Raw genomic sequence first — 24,557 nt, forward strand, 5'->3', positions numbered from 1 at the left:
AATACTGTGCTAAACCTGGGAGATTAGCAAAGCTAATTTTGACATATAACAGGCATGAAGTCAGTGCTGTAATGGCAATCTGCAGAAACAGCAAACAGAAGTGGGTTTGAGGCTACACAGTAAAGCAGATAGCTTTTGCTTAAACCTTTTCTGCTACAACAAGGTACAGTTTGATACCACATCACTGTATCCTGCAGTACTAATTAGAGGGCAAAGGAGACAATTCAGCCTTTACAAATCAACTTTACCATAGCCGTAAGAGCTGCTCTCCCAAATCTGAGCAGCCACCACTCACTGAAACTCCTGGATTCCCAAAGACGGAAGGCCACCACTGGTCCCTCAAGGACATTTCAAGAAGAAAAAAGCTTCATTTTGCAAGGACAAACCCTTCAGCTTACCAGCTGATGACATCAAACTCAGGCTCTTCCAACCCAAGTGCTCTCAGACAATAAAGAATTCAAATAACAGACAAAAAAAAAACACACTAGAGATTTCTCACTATTAGATGCTAAGTGATGAACTGGTGGTGACTACTGACCACTTAGAGCTGTGCACATAGTAAAGACATGGAAGTCTGTGTCCATGTACCATCAAGAAACAGCAGCACCCAGAACATGCCTTACCTGCAGCCAGTCCACTGAGACCCTCTGATGAGGTGCTGCTCACAGAGCTACAGTGCCAGCTAACATGAAAGGAGACTTGTGACTGCTGTGTTTCTGTAAATCAGCAAACCCAGTTGTTCTTTCTCACCACACCATAGCTGGTGTTTCTTACAGCTGAGCATTGCCAATCACTTTGAAGAAGTCTCTAACCCTAAACATCATGAGCCACATTGCCCTACAAACCGGAAGGAAAATTCGAGATAGAAGTAAAAGACTGACTCCCAACATGATAAAGAGATGGGAGAATTGAAGGCAAATCCACAGGACCCGGCCAGGTGTGGTTTGTAAGACTGAGCAACACAAATCAGAAGGTCCTACAGCATATCAATTTTACCACTAACAGAGAACTGAGTAATGCACACATTCTTTAAAAAGAGATAGCAGGCCATAAACATATGTATCTTTTAAATTATTTTATTTTGTGTAAGCTAAAAGGAAATTTACACACTTAAATCTCAAAAGACCTTGGGCATGCATATTGACCTTTTCAGAGGTTCTTCGACATAGCTCTCTTTTTTCCATAGGAATTTCCCCAGACATTTACAACCCATAGTTTTTTACTGTATATACAGCCTAAAACCATAGCAATCTATGATTATGTCATTTTACACTGTGCAAAATCAAACAGGAATAGTGGTACAACAGAACATAAAAAATTTCAACAGGTAAATTTCATTGTAAGACATTCATATTGTTTTGGTCCTTCTTTTCCAAATCAAACTGATTAAAAGCAGACAACCTTCCAATGACAAAAAAAAAAAATCAAGTGTTTAGACAGTAATCCATAACTGGAACAAGAAGTTACTGACAGCATACCTTTCAAAAGGCTGACAGAGCCATACTATTGAAGTTTAAGAACATAAAAACTAATCAGCCAATCAATCAAATGGGGAGGGGATGGAGGAAAAGAAAAACACATCTTAAGCTTGTTAAAACACAAAAGAAATTACTGGGTTTTAAAGAAACAATAACTGAAAAACCCACAAAAGGGACAACATAACCTTTTGATTTTTTTTTTCCCAGCAAGAAGTATTTTAATATATGCAGGAAAGAAAAAGTTGCTCAATGCAATCTGAAAGTCTTAAGGGGGAACTTCACAGATTGTGAAGATTGGAGTTTTCATTAAGTGTTATAGGAGGTTTTTTTTAACTTTTGAAAGTTTTTTAAGAAGGACACCACCAGTGTATTTCACAAAGACATAAATGTATACAGCCCAGCACAACAAAAAGAATAGATCTTCAAAAAGATTTACCCCCAATTATTTACATTTTTCTCTAATATAAATTTAGGACTCCAGTATGTAAATAAATATACATTACTATGTATACCTTTCTAGTGCTGCTTACCAACAAATCATCTGAACTTGATATTTTTTTAATTAAAGCAAGATTGCTTTTTATAACCCGCAGAGGGAAGAAAAAAAAAATCAATAGAAAATGTCCAATTCACATCACTTTAGTCTACCTTTTCTTGGCAGCTTGTTGAAGGTGTTAATGTGGCTGGGAACATCAACACCTTGGCATGCATGAAAGTTAAGTCAGGAAGGCTAGAAATCACCTTGGCAGCCTCTTCACTAAGATGTTCTTCCTTTTTAGGCTTCCTGTTGGGAAGAAAAGAACAAAGTGCATTAATCCAGTACCTGATATCCCTGGGATCACTGAAACAATCACTAATTGAAGCAATGTTCTGTCAGCTTGTCTCCCACTGACAGGCACTTCTGTAAGCTACTTGAAGGTAGTCTGATGTTAGAATACCTACCTGTCTACCAATAATGTGTTAATAGAGAGAGTCAGCAAAATGTTCCTGTGTATATTGTTGCAATAAGGAAAAAACGTCCTATTTAAATGATAATTTAAACAGATTTTTTTTTAGCAGCTTCAAGAGTCAAAAGACTCACTTGAAGAGACAACCATGCCCATATTCTAGAGATAAAACAGTTGGAGCATTAGTTCTAAATTACCTAAATCCGGTACAATTCTTCAAAAATAAAATTGAAAATATCTTAAAAGGACATCAAGAAACTCCTAAGTTACATCTCAATAATAATAAATTAAAAAGCACTTACGCTGTGTTTTCAACATGGCTGTTCTCAGACTGCACATCATGCCACTCTACACTGTGTTCCCAAAACCCTTTTTCCCCTCAGGATTCAGCAGCAGCAGAAGGTACCTCACAAATAAGTGTATCTACTTGTTTTGAAGTGCAGGAGTATGAGTAGCCATGATACATACAGCAGTTTGGGAATCACTAGGGTTTACTTTGCCTTTTGCATTATTCACAAGAATTGCTGAGCACAAATGAATAAAGAAGTCTGAATCCATGTCACTGGGTTCTCATTATTATGCAAAAAAAAATGAAGCCTGGCTCAGACTGCTACAGACCCCACTCCTTTGCCCAAACATCCATACTTTTTTCCATCAAACATTATTCCAGTTTCAAAAAGGCACCTGCTAAATCCTATAATGATGTAAGAAATTCCAACTGAATAATCTCCCTCACCTTCGGGGGGAAAAAAAGCTGAGACAAAACGCTTGAACCAAAGAAACTGCTTTCCCTAGAACACTTCAGAAATTTCCTTTCTGTATGTGCTCTTATTCATAAACTTTAAACCAAGCCCATGAGAGGACAATGTCCACTCCAATCATGAAGCAGCATGTACTTTTTGTCAGCTCCCATGAGAATTGTTTCCTCAGCTGAGCAGAGACCAGTGGTAAGCAAGGGGCTACATGTCTGCTTCAACAGCAGCCTCAGAATTCCTTAGTTAGAAGAAAAAGAGAGCATCCTTGACATCTGATCATTGTGTTGACCATCACCACTGATCATTGTGCTGACACTGAACTATCATTTTTGTTTGCTACTTGAAATCCCCCCTTGAAAGTTCTCTAGATGAGGTAGTCTAAATAATGACTTACCTTCACAGAACAGCAATTTTTTTTTTCTCTGCTGCAGTGGAATTTCACGAGCTACTGACTAGGCAGATTACCAAATTCTGGAGGATAAACAAAGCTGTGTGCTGGATTTACTGAAGGAAGAAGCAGAGAGCCAGTATGTACCTCCTCTAACAACTTCATAGTCAGCTCTGTTTGCACTCAAAGGACTATCTCTGAGCTGTTGAAATGTGGTTCTCATCCACCACTGTGTTATCAGTATCTGGTGCCACCATTAATAATCACTTACCACAAGCCTCTTAAAGGTACAACCTCCTGATGATCAAGGACTTAGAGCTAACAAAGGAGTGTTTGACAGAGGAAGCCAAGGGAAGAGGGCTGCCTTGGAGATGTTCCTGTAATTGTTCATCAGGCAAGATGGAGCTCACACACTCCTTGCTATTTATATTCCTCTTCCTCCTCTGCTCAACTACAGCATGCTAAGAAATGGCACTATTGAGTCCCAGAGGCAGTGCTGTGTTTCATTCCATGGTCACATGCAGCACCTATCACAGGGCAATGCCATCACTCCTGCTGTACCAGCTGCTCTCTCTGCAGAACACGCACACCGGTGAGCCCAGTCAGGTGTCAATCTCACCCAGTTACCAACTGCTCCCTTTCTGGCTGGAATATTCCCCTCTGCAATAATTTATGTACTCCAGTGCAATGTAGTAAGTATCTATAAAACAGGAGAAGCTAACACACTAACACAGCAACCACTGCTTAACTGTGACCAAGGCAGAACTATAAATACAATCACTTGGTAATGAGATTCAAACCCTTTTTTGAAATCATCTCAGTGCAGAAAGGAGTGAGATGGCCAAAATTCTACATTCCTCAATGGAGAGAGGCAGATTCCTCTGCAATTCAATATAACTGGACACTGCAAGTACCCTTTCTGGGTAACAATCAACACTTTTGATAGCAAGTATCACCAGGGCAACCCTAAAGAGTTACTCATTAACTGCCTAATTTTAAAAGACAAAGCAGCAGCATCATCATAGCAGACAGGTTTTGCTCTTAAAACTTAGCCAACTCGCTACTAGCTGTGATGTCCTTTAATAAAAGCAAGAGAAATAGCTGTGCTTTAACTTCAGGTACCACTTTTGCTGAAGATGTTCCTGTTGCCAAGAGCTTCCTTTGCTGAGCCCTGATGAGTGGAGGGGAGTCCTGCAGAGCTTCTCCTGCTCATACACTCCTCATTTCTAGGTGCCATGGCTTAAAGAACAGACACCTAAGTGAGTGTACAGTCAGTGGCAGCTGTACTACTTCTGTATGCTTTGGAATCAGAACTTTTGATTACAAAACCATGAAAGGACCCATCCCTGGATTAAAACAAGGTCTCTACCTTATTCAGGTTTCAAAATATTCCTCTACAGCACACTTTGTACCCATCCATCTCTTCTCTTACACTAGGTTACATTCCCTCCCAAGAAGGACAGGAGGGATACTCCTAACCAAGCATTTGTACCAGCCCCTCTACCTGTAGGTACTAGATTTCCTTTTCAAGAGCATGTTAACATTAAGCCACAAGAAATGAACCAGACTGACAGGCAGGAAAGTTGTTGGAAGAAAATCTGGCAAGAAAGAGGTAATGCTTTGTCCATCCATCACTTGCATGTCACTGTACTGTTTTGCATTCCAACCCCTTCCTGCAGCATTCAAGTCTTTCAGTGCTTCAGTCACCTCTCCCGTTTGCAAAGGGTTTTTAGGACAGCATCAGCAAGGCCAGGCTTTATCAGCAACAATGAGCTGATTAGAAAAATGTACTTTAAAAACACTCTGTAATTAAGAGTTAGCCCGCCCCATCCAACATCATCCCCAAGGAATATTTCCAGTTTAAATGAGAGTTTTGGCCATTTCTTGGAAAGGTGTTAGTGCTCTGCTTTCCTTCAAAAAGACAGCAGATAAAATTTTGATCTCTGCCAATTCTATGGAACCAGGCAAGGCTGGAGACTCTGTGGAATGCTGCACTGGATCCCTCACTTACTGCTGCTGTCGAGGTTTCAGGCTCAAGCTAAAGGGGAAGTTTCCCTCCTCTCCCAATACCTTCCTGCTAACAAAACGACTTTCTGGTTCAAGAGATGGCTTTGCAACTAAAGACAGGGCTATATCAGACAAAGATGACTCATCACACAGCATCCCACAGCTGAATAATGGTATTTTTCACTCTAAGCTTTACCCTAAAGATCCTGAGTTCAGCCAAGTTACAGATGTGAGATAGCCTCAGTACAACTGAAGTCACCATCAAAGTGATCCTAATCCACTGGTTTTGTGCTCCTCAGCCAGTTATCATAGGTGTCTAACAGCTAACGTTTCCAGGCTGGTGCATGAGCCTCATTCTCACTGACCTGGCTGGAGCCAGCCACTCCTATTTTAAAGTCTCCAGTTGATTACAAAGGAATTTTAAAAATTGAGAAGAAAAACAAATTGATTACAAAAAGCTAACATTGTGCCACACTATGGCCATACTGCTGAGGCTATACCTTCTTACTTCTCAGAAAGTTTCTAGCTTGAAAAAACAGACTGCTTCTCTTTTGGGGAGCATTAAAAAAAGCACTTGATAATTTTTTTTTTTAATTCAGAGTTTAACACATAAAAATATACAGATAAAAACATACAAAATGTATTAAACTGTGAAAACAGCTAATCCTTGTGTGTGTCTGAACTTAGCCTCCAAGTCTGAGGTCCCCAGTCTGATATATTGTTATGTCACAGAACTAGAACCAATTCTTGTTGGTAAGTAATACTCTCCAGAACAGGGGAAGAGCTCTGATATGCAGATAAAGAACTTTAAAAGCACAAGTAAGACCTTTCAAGTGCATTGTGGAAGCACTGGGAAAAAACCAAACTCCTCATATCAAAAAAACAGTACAGAAAAATGAGGGTCAACATTAATTTCAGCAAAGATTCTTTGTAAGCAAAAAGCTGAGACATCTTAAAGCAAGGTACAAATCTAAGAGTGCAGATACAACAAAGATACATTTGGAGATTGCACGTCCTGCTATGGTTACTTTAAAATTAAGCTTAGAATATAATGCAAAAGTATTTCAACTGCAACTATGTTTTTTAATTCCTGAAAGCCAAACATCCACTACAGCATCTGTACGCAGACTGTGCACTCCATGGATCGAAAAAGAGGCAATCTAAAAGACCCAAAAATCAGCATGGAAGTGGGGAGTTCCCTCTACTGGTTCTCCCTTGAAATTTCATGGCTTGTTGCCTTCATGTTCACTGCAGGAAAACTAGGAAGATAGCTTACTCATTAAAAGAGCATGTTTTAAAAGAAATCTTGAAAATGACAAATTAGTCATTTTAAGCAAGCCAGCTCCATCCCACCATTACCGTGCCTCTTCCTAAAGGTTGTTGCATGAAAACACATCTAGTTCAAAATGTGATGTCTAAAGCTCACTTGGGAGTGAAGATATGTTACCATCTACTTGTTGCACAAGTAGAGGCACACACTTCAGAAAACCAATGGTTTACTTGGTAAAGATTCCTCAGCATTTCTTTTAATGGGCACAGACATTAATTATATATTAAAATGGCCTAGGATCCTACTGCTAAGATATACATAAAATAAACCCAAAGAATACAAGCTTATAAATGGAGAGACTATTCTGTAGCCAATAAAAAGGGCAGACTTCAAGATAGCCATTTGATGTCTAAATCCTTTCTATAGATACTACCCATAGAAAAAGCACAAAGCTACTTCATGTGCTCCATGGAGGCAGAAATGACATCCTAAACCAACTACACACTCAATCCTTAACCTGCAACAGCAAAATCAAACTCGTGTTTGGTCACTGAAGTTTTGACAGGTATTAGAAATATCTGTGAAAGGACAAATACAGTCATAATCTTATCATTCTACTTGTGGAACATTCTGTATTTATAAATTACACAGGTCCAAGGAGAGTCTTCTGTCTCAGCCCTAGGTCGCTGAACTTAGTTCAGTTTACCCCACCACTCTCAGCAATCAGCTCTAGTGTTCGGGAAAGTTGCTTCCTCCAGTTCAGACTTTACCTTTTAAATATAGATCCTAGTAATCTTTTTCCTTCAGCTCTTAAACTCTTACCCATCTCATTATAGAGTTCTGAGACAATTTGAAATAAGAACTACAGTACAGTGAACTTCAGATTTAAAATCCAAAGCCTTTTGATCATTCAGGAACTTCCACCCTAAAACTGCACACACATTCATGCCTCACAGTTCATGCCACCCTTAGAAACAGAAGAAAAATGTGCAATGAAGAGCATTTACCTTGTGGATGTGCTTGCCTTCTCCACTGTGGACATAAGCCTTGCAAATGCATCAGTCACTCTGCTGCTTGCATTGGAAGTTTCCAATTTTGAGGTTGTCAATTCATACAACTCAGGATCCACACCTTACAGTATAAAATAATAATCAGTGATGGTTGGTGGGAAGTAGAGTCATAATTAGTCACAGACCAACTTGCTAGAGACTGTTTTCTGTAAACATCTGATTCATTTATAATTTCAAGATGCATGAAAAGAACATGACAGAACATGTTTGCGTTTCTGAAGTATCATCGTCTCTCCCCATCCTTTTTCAGCAGCTTTTTAAGTTGTACAAAACACACACCTTGGATCAAGTCTGGCATACAAGGTCTCAGTCTGTGACTAAACAAAACCAGTCTGACTTTTCAGAGTGAAACTTCTATAAAAATGTCAGCTGTGTCAAAATGGATTGTATCAATTACTTCAACTCAACTGCCTGTATTAAAAGAACACTGCATGTTAACAAGGACCAACTCTTCACCTGGAGATTACAAACAACACTGGCATGCAATAGAGTGCATTTAGTATCTGGCTTTTTACTAGGGGCTGTGATGAAATTTTAAGTGAGGAAAAGCAGTTTTTATGAAACTTAGAAGTGGAATGGCATTAAAAAGAAGTTACATACTAATATGCACAGGACTACCAAAAAACTTTTAGTCTGTGCTTCCTTTTCACCTCTCAAGTATTTCTAATGCATTTAGAATCTGAATGTTTCAGCCTTAAATTCCTAGCTTCAGTTATCTGAGGTCAGATGCTGAATTTTGACATCACATATGTTGAAAATGGATTTAAAACCTTAGCAGCAGAGAGCATTCTGAAAACACTGCAAACAACTGAAACTTGCATGCAAAAAACACAGTTATGAGTTAAATTCTATCTGTTTAGTATCAAGCATCACATCTCAGTAGGAAGTAGCTCTAGGATTTTTATATATCACATACTATTTCTTAAAAAAAAACAACTCTAGGAATTAGATTTACCAAAACAAATCAAGAGGAAAGACTGTTACAACAAATTTTGTTGCATTTTAAACTGTTGATACTTCCCTAGTTACAGTTTCAGATATTTTATGCTTCATGGTTTTCATGAACTGTGCATATGTGCCATCCACAAGGTGTTTTTCAAAGACAGTACATAATTTTTGTTCATATACACTGTGTTTATTTTCAGACACCTCTGTGCAGGCATCAAACTTGTGCCTGTTGGGGTGGGCAACACAAAACTGTTTCATCCTACTGCAGAACAAACACTGCAAATACTGAGACCTGATGGTCCCATGCAGCTCCCTGATACAAAACCAGCATTTATTAATATTTGCTGATGATTGTATCCAGTTTACTTCCCAGGATCACAATGCTGACCAAAATGAAGAAAATCATCTGGTTAAGTTGCAAGAGGTGGAAGATTTGTTCCATATAATATGAGTTGACTAGAAATTAGTCAGCTATCCTTTTAATGTATATTTTTTTTTAGTCTAGGTTTTCACAGTTTATTTGATCAAGTTCCATGCAAAAATATAAAAATATGTACTGTCCTGAGACCAGTATACCAAGACTTCTAGTAATGTCAGATGTTTACAGAACTTAGAAATAGGAAGAAGCCCAAATATTCCATAAAATATCCACTTTCAATCAGGGAAAAGAAGCCTTGAAGAAATACATTTTGACTTGCAGAAGCCTGTGAAATCCCATTAAGGTACAAATTGGAAAGCTAATTGAAGGAAGGAGCCCTTTGACATGCAACTCTGCAACAAACATTAAATGCAATCCTGTAAGTTACATCATTTAGATATTCCCATTTACAATCCTGTATGGGGATGTCACTGCTCAATTTACTGTTCTTTAGACACCTCTTCTCAGCTGCATTTGTTAAACTATTAACATAAAAAATAAAACAATACATTAAATCTGTGGGAAAATACTAGGAATGAGTAACTCCCTGTTCATAATGTAGAATGAAAATTTTTATTAAAAAGTTATTTTGAGTACTGATGAAATTAGACTGGGAAGAATTCAGTGTCAATCTATAGCAAGTAAAACTAAGTCTCCAAAGAAAGAATAAACTTCTACTGATAAAAGTATCATCTTTAAATTAAAAAAAACCTAGCAATTTGTCTTTCAATTATTTTATATATTTTTAAAGAGTTGCGTATTCTCCATTTTATTCAGATGATGAGAGAATATTTAAGGAAACCACTGCAAAACCTTAATGAGATATTGAAGGAAAGTTAGCCAACCAAATCCCACACAAAGCTCCTAAACACACACACAAACACACGAGCTGCAAGCCATGAAACAAATGACTTTCCCAGAAACAAGTGAGTAAGGAAAAAAACCCAAAGCCAAACCAAAATAAAGAAAGAAAAAAAGGGGGGGGCAGGTGAAGCGCACTACAGGGCATACCATAGAAGGTGATACCTGTAACTTGATGAAACAACAACATAAAAAATAAAATGCAATAAAATACTAAGTATTCCTCCAGTAACCCCTTCCAGTGTGTACACCTTCTGCACAAGCAATAATACATGTACTGGGCACTGCTGACTTGTGTCAGTGGACTTGTGCACACTTACAAAAGAATCTGCACCTTGACTTTGCTAGCTGTCACTTCCATGACAAATCTGCCCTCTTTCAGCTGATAATGGTATTTCTCAAGGGTGGAATAAAAAGTTGTTTAAATTGCCATGCCATAAAATTGCTTTCAGTGATTAGATTTTAAAACTAAAAAAGTGTGTTTCTAAAAACAAAAAAATACCATAAGTACATTCACTTATTTGAAATGTGGGAGAACCCCAAACATCTTATGAATGGATTTAAAAATTAAAATCACTAAGAGGAAAAATATCTTTTTTATGAAGAAATGGCTTCAGGCATTGTACTGAAGGAGTACTTGCCTCATCAACTTAACCTATGCACTGGAACAAATCCCCTAAGCATTCCCTGAAATTCCTCCAGAAATTTATTCAAAATGTAGGTTTTCACAAGCTCATGCAAAATATACTCAGAGCAGGTAAAAACCATGTGATAAGTGAATTAAATTACTTTCACACATTATTCAATGAGAGAGTGGTGTTTTTATCTCCTTTTTCAGGGAGTAAGCTGGAGATAAAGTGCTTTGGCTTCAAAATTAACATTAATGAACTTCTAATATCCCACAAACATGCAACTATCCCTCTTTTCTATTATAAAGACTGTTAAAACACCTTTTTCACTGTATTATTAGTAGTAGTCCATGGCCTCCTGGGCTGTGATGTATCAAGGTTGATAAATTTACATTCACACATGGCTTCCAAAAATCGTCATAATCCTGTAATTTGGAGGCACTCAGAGAAGAAAGCAAGCCTCATGTTTTAGGAATTGCCACTTCTACACCATTTTTCAAATTTCCTTAAGTGCTTAGAAGAGTTAACTACAGGAATTTCTCATTTGAAACAAGTGTTTTAACATCTTATTTGCAAGAGCATAAAAGCCATTCATTCCTTCAGCAGGTGACAAATACAGAGCTGACAGTACCTTTAAATACTTCGTACTCGATACAAAACATCAGAAAACAGAACACAGATTAAAGGAAAAACGCAGTAGAGAGACATTTTAGAGAAATGCAATGTAAAACTTCTTGTTTGTAGGAAAGTCAAGTGATGTGCTCATGCTTTTAGTAGGTCGTTATATTCTTACAGTTGTGGTTTTAACACTCTGCTGACCTGGGATTGTGGTGGTGCTGCTAGAGCTACTGTCATCCACGGGCCCAAAGAAATCAAGGTTCAGAAGAGTGGAACCTCCACTAGCTTGAAATTCAGTGACCGTGTTGGTAGGCAGCCATATAGAAGGTAAGCCAAGGGAGGGGTTTATGTGTAAAAAGGGGTAAGACACACACTTGAACATGCAAGTTATAATTAGTACTCAGTACGCAATTTAAAAATCGACATGAAAACAATGCTTACAGTATTAGTTTGTATCTTCTAAAATGTTAACAACTTAATTCAGTGCACATTTCCTCATGTACAATGCAGCAAGGAAATCAACACTAGTAACTTTAAAATAGAAATATTTATTTCAATCTAAAAATGAAAAAGAACCAGCAAGACCCAGAGAGAGAGATGTGACCAGTTAAAGGGAAACAATATACAGGTCAACTGATAGTTAAAATATAATGGGTTTTTTCTCCCCTCACTGAAATTGAAAGCCATTCTTTTACCAGGAAAACTTAGCATATCCTCAAATAGCAAAGAACAAAAAGAAAAAAAATATTCAGCAGCTTTAGGCTATTAATTATCATTATCTTAGAGCAGTGTGACCACTGGGTAACAAATGCCACTCTTATGTCCAGCTCCTCACTGGCAAATTATACTGTTCCCCTTTAGTACTAAAACAGAAATCAAACCAAGATACATTTTAAAGTTTTTGTTAAAAAGAAAGCATGATAATTGACTGAAGTAGTAAGACACCAGACAACAGCAAAAGGGTCCATCCAGGCTTTCCTTCAGCACCATGATATTGCTATCCAAACTCTTATACCCCACACGTTCTGCAACAACACAGTGTGGCAACACCAGTGCAGAAAGAGATGCACTTTATCCGAGCCTAACTTTGAATTTGTGTGTCATCAATCAGTTGCTGTCAGCAGGTTCCTTGTAAAGGAGGTTCTTGATAGGTTTCTAGTCTGTCAATCAAACAAGTTTCCAGAACTTGTTTTATCTCCTTTGCATGCACTTACATTTCTGACACTGGAGGCAGTGGCACAATTCACTTCGCTACTAAAATAGACACAAGTGAAGGGTCTTTTAGGTGACAATTATATACATTTACAGATACAAATAAGTTGGTAGCTACCTCTTTAATATATTAGCTATAATTAGCTCTTTAGTGTAAGCAAAAGTGATAATGAATGAAGTCACATTTTTGAAATATAAAATTATCTTTAAATCTGAAAACTTTCAGTTCAGGAGGTGTATATTTTGCAAACAGTTTGTGGTTAAAATATTGTGCTTTGAAGTAGCCACTACACAGAAGTTTGTCATACAGAGGATGTCTAAAGAGATAGCTGAATGGTGAAAAATACTTTTAAGAAGTAAAACTCATCAACCTAAAATGCTCATTTGTTCAGAGTTTCATTATAATCTGCAGCTATACATAACGAAATGTTAATATTGCCACTGTGTCACTAGCATATGGCGGGAATCTAAAATAATACTTAACTTCATATTTTTCAAACTATGTAATACTTCACATAGGGGCACTGTTATTCAGAAAGAAAGCCTGAATTTCCAAAGTTAGGAGTAAGAAATAAGTATTATATATATTTTTATATATGTGTGTGTGTATATATTTAAAAAAATAATCAGCAGATAGATGTTTGTCTGAACTTTGTAGCTTTCTTATCTCTAGCTCTGGTGCTAGAGGTTCTACGGAGAGACGTACCATCTAAAGGGTTAGTAAGGCCACTGCTACTCCAGTCAAACTGGACAGGTGGTAGAGATTCCTAGAGTTGAAAAGTCAGAAATCAGATTTTATAGTCAGTTCAGGTTATAACAATGCAAAGCAGTTCAAACAACAGATTCTTTAGTGTCTAAACACTAAAAAAGATAACTAAATGATCAAACCCCAACTTTTGGGAAGTGTGTATTTTCATAATACACACTAGAGATTCAAAGATTTGTTCTACCACATGAAGTCCATTAAATTCTACTACAGATTAGGTAACTTCTAACTCAAACAGCATTTGCAAATTAACAAAAACATATGAATTGAATAACAAACCTTAAGACATCATTGAAAATTAAATTATTACTCATGGAAGATGAGGCACCTAGCATAAAAAATTATGCATACACAATTACAGGGCAAATTCAGAACAGTGAAAGTTGTCTGTGCTTCTATGCTTTGTCTTGATCATATATATTATTTATTATCAAACAACCCATCATTCTTTTGGTTTGTTTTGCTCTTAAGAAACATAATCCCCACATGTGAGGAACAAACTATCAACATCCTTTCCACTCCACCCTCTTTAAAAATAGAAGTCCTGCAACTTATTATCCCTTTACAGTTAACTCATGCTCTTATATATAAAAACCATGGGCAGCAATGCTTGAACAAGAGGAGTATGGAAACATTGACTCCTTCTGGGAGCCCATCCATGCCTTTTGATTTCCTCTTGTTAAGCCTTTTGGACACAAGCAGGCAGCAGGGACCATGCTCTGCAGGGGATCTGTGTTCGGGTGCAGTGTGACTTGCAAGCACTGTCCTCCTGTACTCTCAGGACACAAACTGATGGGACAGTAGCAGAAATGTCTGAAAGTTGAACCTTTCTACTTCTGTGCATTACACTCTGCTCTCTCCCCAGTGAAGTCAACTGTCGTGAAGCACTGGGAAACAACATGCCCTCAACTTCTAACAAAACAATTACAGTATGGAAGAAATGCAATGGATGTTCTCAGCAATATTTTTTAAAAATGCATCGGTACTTGTTAAGCTTCCAGTGGCTGAGCCATACCTTCACTTCTGTAGAAAAATCACCCTTCATTTTTTAATTTCAAAACTTCCAACGATCTGACACCGAAGAAAAATGCAGATTCACTAATCGAGACTGTAGCAACCTGAGGTAGCTTTGTAGCACAATTAAGCTCACTATAAAAGGCACTTCCTCAGTGCTAGATGTTTACAGGAAGCAAAACAAAGGGAGATGGAGAATTCTGTATTTACTTATAAGAAAGATTTTTCTAAGCAAGACATTTACTATCTAATGTCTTAAAAATAATTTCAGTACTGAGCACAGCTTGAACAGTATTCTCTTCATGGAGGTTAAGAAATTGATTCTTCACTTTTTACTTTGCTTTGCGAGTGATATTACTGGCATTGAAATGATTTGCATGCAGATATAATGTCAGCAGTGTGGAAGCTCCACCTGATGAAGTAATGATCACTTATCATCAATAGCTTGTTTAAACTTTGTCTCATGTAAAATACATTAACATTAAAAGGAGTTTGTAGAAAAAGAGAAGGGTAGTGAGGATAATTTAGTAGCTTTCTGCCCCGAGCAAAATGAACTCAAATGGAAACAAAGTGGTTTCCTACCACCTCTCTTACTGAGGAAAACACCCAGCAGATTAGGTGTCAAAGCCCTGAGTCAGGACTGAGGAGTGTGACAGAGTTGCATGGAAAAAGTGGCACCAATGGCTTGCTAAGTGTTTGCCTTTAATGATTGCTTGACTCTCAGATTTGACAAGCAATGGGCAAAGGATGTGACAAATTCTTCCTAAAATGGGAAAAAACGAGTCTGACTAAATCAGTGAGAATATACCAAGTATGTTTGTCTGCTCTGTGGGATGACTGCCACTCTGCTAACTTCAATTACTTTGCAAAAGAAAGGATAAGTAAAGGAGCCCTCACCTATAGAGGATGCTGGCAAGCCCCAGTCTACACAGCAGCAAACAAAGTAAAAGCAGAAGGCAGAGGAAAAAGCAAAATTAAACAGAAAGTCTTCTGTTTCTAATTACCTCAGCCCTAAGAAAACTACACTGGCACACCTGAACACAGGTATTGAAACCTCAGCCAATGGGAACATATCCTGCAAATGCGAACATAATGTTTAGCCTTTCTGAAACTGTGAGGCTGTTAGGCTACTGCAATTATTATTTTAGTAACATGCTTCAAGGAAAAGTGCCCAGTCTAGGAGAATACTGAGAAATGGAGCACACTGCTTTCACTCCTTGAGGCCTCCATCTTAGATTACAGGACACAGTACAGAAATTGAAAAGCTTACTCAGCTGTCAGAGTACTACTCTGAATGTTAAGGAAGTAAGAAAGAGGAAATTAAAATGCCTGCTGGTTTTACTGCATCATATTTCACTTTGATACATGCAAGATATGTTTTCACACAGTAATTTTAGAATGTATTATGTAAGAGCTCTTGTAATCCAAAAGAGTAAAATGTAAGTGTTTGTGTCTGTGCCAATAATTACCCAAGGAAAATTAAACAAAATTAAAACAAGAGAAGTATTTTGCTGTCTTAAAGCTGGGCAAAAAGAATAAAAGGACTTGTAATACAAATATAATGTCAATATTTAGATGGATCCCACAAATGAGCACCATAAACACTGCAGAAAAAGCTTTACATGCAAGTAATTCATACATTTCATTGTGTGTATTCATTGGCAAAATTATATCAGTTCTGAAAATGCTCTTTTCAGACAACCCCTTTACACAGCTGTAACATCTAACAGAACATCAAGTTCTGTAGCATCTCTTACCTGCAAATCTTTCTTTCTTACTCTGTCAACAAAGCTACACACACTCTCACACTCTTGGATCTTTCTCACACACATAACTGGAGAGCAGTTCCTGATGGAGCCTTTGGCTGGTGGCCAATAATATGGTAGTTTGCATCTGTCATTGTTAGAAGTCCTGATGGTCTCTTATGTAATTAAAAGTGTTTTTAGAGACTGTCACCCCACAGGGTTTAATTAAAGCTCAGTCCCTAATAGCCAGCAAGTGTAAGACGTATATTTCTATTATAACCTGATCCCTAATTCAGTGGCTTACATGCAAGCAGATGTGCGGTAACGGGCACCTGAAGAAAAGAACCACTGGTAATTTTCTTCTGGAAAGGTCTGGGTCACTGCAGATTTTTATTCCAACATAAAACTTACTACGTAAAACTTGGCAGATAACCCTACCAAAGAAACACAGTCCCAAAAGGAGAGAAGAGAATGTTTTGAAGCAATATCAGAAGAGCAGAAATATCTGGACAACTTTTTTCAAAAAATCCAAAGAGAAGCAGATAAATAAAGTTTAATCAGAAAACAGTATCAAACCAAGAGAAAGCAGTCATCATTAAGTCCAGACAGCAACCCTTTAGACAAGCACTGGAATGTATTTTACATGCATTGCCTGAAGACTTGGCTGTGATGTAGAAGCCCACTAGAGCTGTACAAAAAAATAAGAAAACCACCTGTCTTGGGTCTCACAATCAAAGGGTGCCTATTTCACAAGACACTCCTTACACCTGATGTGCCTTGACAGAGCCTTCTACTTCAGCCCTGTGAAGTCTTTGAGACACCATGCTTAGATCAAGGCAACTGTAATCAGGAGATTATTTCATATTCTATTTACTGCCTTACATTTATGAGCACAGAGGAACAGAGAAATAAACCCCTCAACTGTCAAGATAAACAACAGATCAAAGAAGAATTTAGATGCTACCTTCAAATATAAAAGAGAGTGACTCTACAAAAATCCTCTTTATACAATAAACTAATGCGACAAACCAGTCAGTAACTTGCTTGAGAACTCAGTTTCAAAGCCCTTGTCCTTATAGCTTAAATGGCTCAGATGGAAATTCACCTACTCTACTTTCACAGCCTAACTCAGTGAGACCCACTGCAGGGAATGAAAGCAAAACACTTGGAGTTTATATCATACTAGGAAAAAACATTGCAGCTCATTTGTTGCTTTTTACCTCATTCTATTAATTCCAAAGTTCTCAATTTTAAATCTCTGCATGCTTTTGTCTGTTTGCCTACAACAAAAACATTTAGGAGGCATTTCTGTGTTTCTACAAATGTTCTTTCCATTATTACTTCTGCCTCATCGGTCTTCCAGCCTTACTCCCTTAGCAGGAAATCATACACATACATGCACAGACACTGATCTGTATTATAAGTCCCATAAATGCCAGCCCTTGAACAGAGGAGAACTTTTCCTTGAGCAAAGAACATTAATCTATCAACCAGTGCCTCTCCTTCCAAAGAGAATGTCAATATTCTGAAGTTTCTGAAAATAGGGATAAACCATCATTCTGAAAATGGAGGAATTTGCAAGTTTAACTAAATAATTACAAATTAATCAGATACACTTAAGATATTTGAATTGTTGCACCTTGCATTTAGAATAAGAAGTTTCAGAATAAGAATAATTTTAGAATAAGAAGTTTCAGAGTCCACTAAAACTGCCTGTATTTCCACTGAATACTTTAACAATGTTTGTAGCATAGCTCCTAACAAAATGCTCAGGTATATCATCTTATTACCACAACAATCTGGAATATTCTGAAAGAGCCCTCTGCACAATATGATGTGAAACCAGATTTACCCCAAAGCAAACAGAAGCCACCAATCATTGACAGAAGATGAGACCAAGAAAGAAAGGAGGTCTCTGAGGTAGAGAATTGATCCTTCATGCCCTGAAACTTTCAGGGCACCATCTAACTGTAGCCTTCTAGAACTCTGAAGGGTTACAATCTCTAATCCATCTCTTCCCCAAAAGCTTATTTTAGTATTTGTCTTTTTGGAAAAGCTAATCTAATGCTAACAGTGCAGACACTTCTCAGATGTATTCATGGACCACAACTATTGAACAGAGATGGCCTCTTCAGAACAAGCCATGGGACAAGATTATCAAACTGTGACAAGTAACGGGAAATTCTGTAGCAGGAATTCATCATTACAGAAAAAGAGAGACTTTGGTAAGTAGAGGTTTTTATTTTCAGCACTATGACTGTCAAGCAACTGAGAAAATGGCACTTGTCAGAGATGCTGCTACTGCAGGCTCTTGCAGCTCTCTACACTCTTTAGTGTATGGTTTAATTTATGTTTTCTCCTCTGCAAAAATGGGTACTTTGAATGCTGCAAAAAGACCATAAAATTTTCTTACTTTCTTACCACACAGTAGATTTCTTCAGGTCAGACTTTGCAGTAATCACTACCGTTACCTTTTCTTACATCCTGTTCGGCTGCTCAGTCCCACTACATATGAGGAGCAGCACAGGAAGCACCAAATGTGTACTGCTGTACAAAACAACATCAGCTCTGAGCCCACTGACAAACTGCTACTCAACAGCGAAAAAGAATTCTCCTCTGCTACAAGCATGTCATACTCTGCAGTGTGGTAGAGCAAGGACTGCACTATAGTCACCAGTACCTACTGTTAAGGTTAGGTGTAACCCAAGAATAATTCTTTCTGGAATGCCTTCATTCAGAAGTCACGAGTATAGCAGGTAACTGAAGATACTGGGTGGATTAAGCAAGACCAGCACTAAGAAGGGACAAAGTCAAGTCTCTGAATATGTACCGAGCACCACTGTAATGACAGTGAAAATGAGATCTCTGCATATCCCATTAGCTTGTTGACACCCACACACATTGCACATGCATGGCATTCAAGTACTCCTCTAATATCCCTACATCAAAACAACAACAAAGAATTAGTGAAATATAAAAGCTCACTCCTAAACTCCTCTGAATTAATTTCGTATCAGACTTTAAAGACAGAGAAGCCAGCAAAGCAGCTGTGTGTAACAGATAATTCAATAAAATCTGGCACAAAGGGCCAAGAGAATTCATACAATCAAAAAGTCAGACACATAAGCTTGTAATGACCACACCCAAAAACTCTCCAGGCAGCTGGGCTGCTTTTCATGACACTCTGAAGAAGTAAGAAAGGGCAAAAGGAAATGAGTATGAACAGTATAAATTTAAATAGGATAATTCAGAAAATCGAGTGCTAACCAACATGCAGAACAACCTTCAACAACAAGCTTCAGAATAAGCAGAGATGAAGAACCTTAGCCAGAGGTCAGATGATTTAATACATAGAAAACCTGTCTAACTGCCCACCGCCTTTGAGAGCAAACTGCTTTGTAACAGTAGGGATCATCAGGACTCTGAAATGATGGCCACCAATGGCTACAGCCTCATCTTAGGGACTCTCAGTCACACATGAAAAGCAGATCCAAGAGCAAGACTTCAATCTGACACAACCAACATCTGCCTTTTACATACAGGTATCTCTGAATACACCATCCAGATATTTTAAACAAAGAGACAAGGCATCCCATTATTTCCCTCATTCTTTCTTTTCCTCTCCTCACCCTTCTTTCTCCATTTTTACCTGGAACTGATCGGATGCACATGTGTTCATCTCTGGTGACACAGGAGGTGTCTGTCCTATTGAAGCTATTTTTTCTGCTGCAGATATTGGTTTCAAAGGTTCCTTGGTAGGTTCTAACATACCCTGAATAAACAAACAAACAACCAAACAAATAATCTAATTAAAAAAAAAAAATACTTGGACATGCAGACACATGCATTTACAGACATTTCAAGAACTGCAGATCCCGAAAACTAGAACACACTACCAGGGAGCACTATCCTCAAGTAAGGGCTTAGGGGTAACCAGGTATCTCTGGGACACTTTCACTGTGTCAAGAGGGGCAGGAGTAGATGGAGCAGGGGAAAATCATCCTGGGTCCTTAAGCTTAAGGAACATTTTAAAGCCAGTAACAAAAACCTAAGTGTTGAGCTGGAGCTTGCTTTCAATTTTCTGTAATGTAATTCAAGCTGGAGAAAACAGTTACTTGATAAGGTGATGTCTTGTCCTCCCAGTTGTGTGTTGACTATTCCAGAAATATCAAATGACCAATCAAAAAAGTACAAGTGCATTCATTCCATTTCAACAATTAAGTAATCCACAAGAAACAAATCAAATTATCAGTTTTCAGAATGATACCAAGAATGATAATTACTGAGATAGAAACAAATGCATTAAGAAGCATTAAGAAAATAAACCCACATTTTTAATTTTAAGCAAACATTTCAAATATAGATAGAATTATGAAAAACATCTGAAATCTGATCTTGGAAAAAACAGAGGGTGAGAAGATCTATAGAAAGCCCAAAGTTTGCACTGAGACATGCAAACCACCCAAGAACAATGAGAAACCCCCAAATAAAAGCACAGTATTTGCAACTACAGCATTTTAAACAATTTTCAGGAAGTCTCTTGTCAAGATCAGTTGTCCCACAAATGTTTCTACACTAGATTATGGGAGCTTTGAATTTATCGACCAAATAAATAATTTATTCTGGACAGCAGAGAAAAAGAGCAATGTGGCAACAGAAAGCAACAAGCCACTTTACTCCTACTATCACTGCTACCCAGCTTATTCTGTGCACAACTACATTAAAAATTTAGGAGATAATTAATCAGGAACAACAAACTGTTGCAAAAAATAACTGCATGTGTTGCAAACATAGTCCTGCTCACAAACAGGAAGAAAACAGCAATATCTCTAAGTTGTTTTAAGTATCTGCATCAGAATACCATGTTTACATCCAAAGAAGTACATGAGTTGACTGACTTTGATGCATCTGAAAACTGCAGAAGTCATTCTATAGAATTAACCTACATAATTAAATCAGCCTAATATTAACCAAAGAAAAATATTTTTTTAATACTCCGTTTGTGGATTATCATATGAAAACATAGGTGGGTTTGTATGTGTGTATACATATAAATGCACTGCTTTTCAAGAAAAAAAGAACATTTATTCTGTTCAGATGAGCAAAAAATCACAAACCTTATCTTCTTGTTTTTACTGAATACTTCTTCCACTTAAAGTATCTGCTCGCACACACAATGAAAATTATTTATTTGGTAATTCTAGCAATTCTACTAATGTCTCAAGTATAACTGTACTTACAAAAAGATGTTTCAGCACACTTGGTGTTTAATGTCATTTAATATATTTCATTATATTATGTTATTGGAACTATAACAAAAAAATCATAATAAAAAAGCTTACCAGTCCTGCTGCATACATGGGTACTATAACAGGCTGCTTCTTGTTGCCTGTAAAGAGCTGATAAAACAACAACAAAGAATTTACTGAGAAGTTTCTATGTCAGTGATGGAAATGTTTTTCAACGCTACGTAACTTGCCTAAGGTTAGCATCACAGAATAAATACTACGTTAATTATAACACAATGGTTAAAAGCTAATGCAACTTTTTATATTAGTAAAAGGTTGCCAGGTGGTCTGTCATTAACAGCCATGTTCTGTGCAACTATGCAATTAGGAGAAGGCATTAACACATAACATTATCTGATTCTACATATAAAGCAGCTTCGTTATTTAGAAAGGCAGTTTTACTGGCAGACTCACAATATTTCTTGTGTCAATTCCCAGAGAGCACAAAAGCTTTTTGTTGCTGTGGGAGCCACCCCACTGGTATCTCAGTCCGTATGCATCATGGATGTCCTGTAGCTCTGTCCACACATCCATCAGTTCCCTGCACAACCCATCATAAATCAAGTTATCATTCAGAAAAACAGCTTAGCAGCCTTGAATATTTATTCTGTTTTTTAATGCAAGTGACTTATTATACATTCCAATTAAACTTATGCCCAAGCACAATACCCAGGGGAACTAAAACTGTACAGTGTTCTCAGAACAATTATAATTCAGACTTCTTACTGGAAAATGATGCCCACAGCAGACAGACAAAGCCTGCTTAGACTTCACCATCACATGAAGAAATACAGTAATTTACAGCAAGTGTAACTAATAAGACATATTTGGTTAATTGAGAGATATCACTGAAAAGAAGATGATAGGCTGCTGAGTTACTAAGTGAAGTACTCCTGGCACATGTAGTCGCTGAAAACATTCATTCTGACAGCTAGCTAATTTTCACTCGATGGCTTCTCAAAATGCTTGAAGCAAACACCTCATTTTAAATTACTGCTATATGTGGTTCAAATTCATTTTATATTTGTGGCATTGTGGTTTCTTACCCACTACTTCCTAAGGTCTCCTCAGTTGTTATCTGCTTTTCACCCACTTCCAACAAATGATTCAAGGAACTAATTTCTTCTTCAATTTCAGCAACAGGAATGGAAGGAAAACAGACTTCAAATATTCGTTCCAGACGACTTAGCAATGTTGTCTATACCAAAGAGAAAACATTTATGTCAAGTTTTGCTAACTGCTCTAAAGGTAAATCCAGTATTATAGCAAGGTGGAAAACAACTTGTAGGTAACACAAGATTTCAATTACCACAAAGTATTAACTGTCACGACAAGACTCTCTAAACACCAAATAATACAGGCTTCTAGCTACTAAGAAACAGGAATGATCTTGCCTTCTGCAAAGTGAGTTCTTATAGAGGAGTCCAGAGTTACTCTGCTACAAATTAGCAGAAAATGTAAGCAACAAGACCGATGCTATATAGGGATAATGTCTCAGCAATATAAACAGCATATATTTGAACTAATGGTTTTCAGACAAAGCATGCACTGGGCCTTGGCAGATGGATCTAACAAAAAAACCAAACCAAAACAAAAGCAACCTCCTGTCCTCACAAAAACAAAAAAATCCCCTTTATTTTTACAAGCATAGTATGCTTTCTTCTTTTCAAGTTTTCCCTTATGTTTCTCTTTTCTCTTTTGTATTTCCATGTAGACAGGATTTCAACTTCTTATACCTCTTAACTGGTCTTGGACATCAGATAGACTAATGATATGGACTTTTTTTACCCAGTTCAACCCATTAAAAACAGGTAAGCATCAAAACTTCTATTAATTATTAAAATACTGCTTGTAAAAACTAAATTAAAGCCTTTTTTAATGTACTCATTTTTGCCAGAAACGCCCAAATCCCTTTTCTTGCTAAGGAAAGGAGGCCACAAGCCTGGCATTCAGTGCAGCATTTCCACCTTTCTAGTTTAGGGTTCCTCAACAACCACTTTCCCAGTGCTCTGCTGCAACACACACAGGGCGGCATGCAGCAGCTCCAGCTGCATTTCTACTGGGGAAAAGGAAAAGAAACAGAGTAGGAGGAAATCCCAGGAGCGTCCCACTGCCTGTTTTAGCTGTGCCAGCAGAGCCCTCCTGTGGAGATGCAGCATATATCAGCAACAATGCTGAACTTACACAAAGGCCTCAAAACAGGTTTTTTTGTTACAGCTGAGATGATTTCAAGTTCAGAAAAGCAAGGCCATAGAAGGAAGTTACCTGTTTTAGTTAAACCAATCAATACAACTGGGACAAATCTTCATGCAGCAAAATACCTGCTTCACAATTCCAAGAGTTATCTACAACATTCCTCATTTGGATTTTAAGCTGAAAATTTGCTTTGTCTCTCCTCTCAACTAAGCAACTCACTGACCATGTACGTCAGCAAACATAGCAAAGGTAAACATGTTATCAAAATATCTGGATTCTGTATTGGAGTTGGGATGATGAGTGAGGAACTGGGATTGAGTCTGTCCAGAATATTTTTTCTGTTCAGCCACTTACTGCAAAAAACAGGAAAATTAATTGGCTTAGAGCATCAGCTGTTCAGTTTTACTACTTGTGAAAGAAATGCCTGACAGGGATAGCCACTAGGTACAGTTGCTTGCAAACCATAATGTAAAAATGTGCAAAGATCTGAATTCAGAGTACACTTGACTCACCTTTTTTTTTTCTTTACTTCTTCATTACTTCTCTGGTAAATTCTGACCATAATGAGCCATGTAATTACATATGTAATTTTCCTTCTAATCATCTCTCAATGCCCAGTCATTCTGGCCATATACTAAGCTGCAATACTTGTAGGTTGTTTCCTGTTTATAGACCAGAAGTGAGACACTAACTTGCATTTTCAGGAAGTAAAACTAAACAGTATTCCAGATTCTAGCTTAATGCTTCAGCACACAAAAGCATACTCTTCAATTTTAAACTTTAACTTTGCCTACAGTATATTACTTCCCTTTATCTTACATCAATAGGTGATGTTTACTTCATTTCTATAATACAGCAAGAGTACATAAGGGAAAAGTAAGAGACAGATGAATGGCACTGGATCATGGAAACAGCATGGCATCACATTTCTTGAAAAGGATCAACAT

General features: G+C 37.6%; 1 protein-coding gene across 3 annotated transcripts in view; it reads right to left on the reverse strand.

The window, feature by feature from the left end:
- Nucleotides 1-1,060: 1,060 nt before the first annotated feature.
- AFTPH (aftiphilin) overlaps nt 1,061-24,557 on the reverse strand; it is a 41,920-nt gene continuing 18,423 nt past the window's right edge. For 2 of the 3 annotated variants that reach the window (XM_033054686.2, XM_033054687.2), the window contains exons 3-10: nt 22,461-22,612; nt 21,829-21,955; nt 21,469-21,525; nt 19,776-19,898; nt 13,308-13,368; nt 11,591-11,674; nt 7,853-7,976; nt 1,061-2,262 (exon numbers count right to left, since the gene is read on the reverse strand). In XM_033054686.2, coding sequence (XP_032910577.1) covers nt 2,118-2,262; nt 7,853-7,976; nt 11,591-11,674; nt 13,308-13,368; nt 19,776-19,898; nt 21,469-21,525; nt 21,829-21,955; nt 22,461-22,612 — 873 coding nt within the window. In that variant the 3' untranslated portion in view covers nt 1,061-2,117. The remainder of the gene's footprint in view (nt 2,263-7,852; nt 7,977-11,590; nt 11,675-13,307; nt 13,369-19,775; nt 19,899-21,468; nt 21,526-21,828; nt 21,956-22,460; nt 22,613-24,557) is intronic. The other variant, XM_033054688.2, reaches the window with a different exon arrangement.

Source organism: Catharus ustulatus, chromosome 3, assembly GCF_009819885.2.
Source record: "Catharus ustulatus isolate bCatUst1 chromosome 3, bCatUst1.pri.v2, whole genome shotgun sequence".
NCBI classification, from domain to species: Eukaryota; Metazoa; Chordata; class Aves; order Passeriformes; family Turdidae; genus Catharus; species Catharus ustulatus.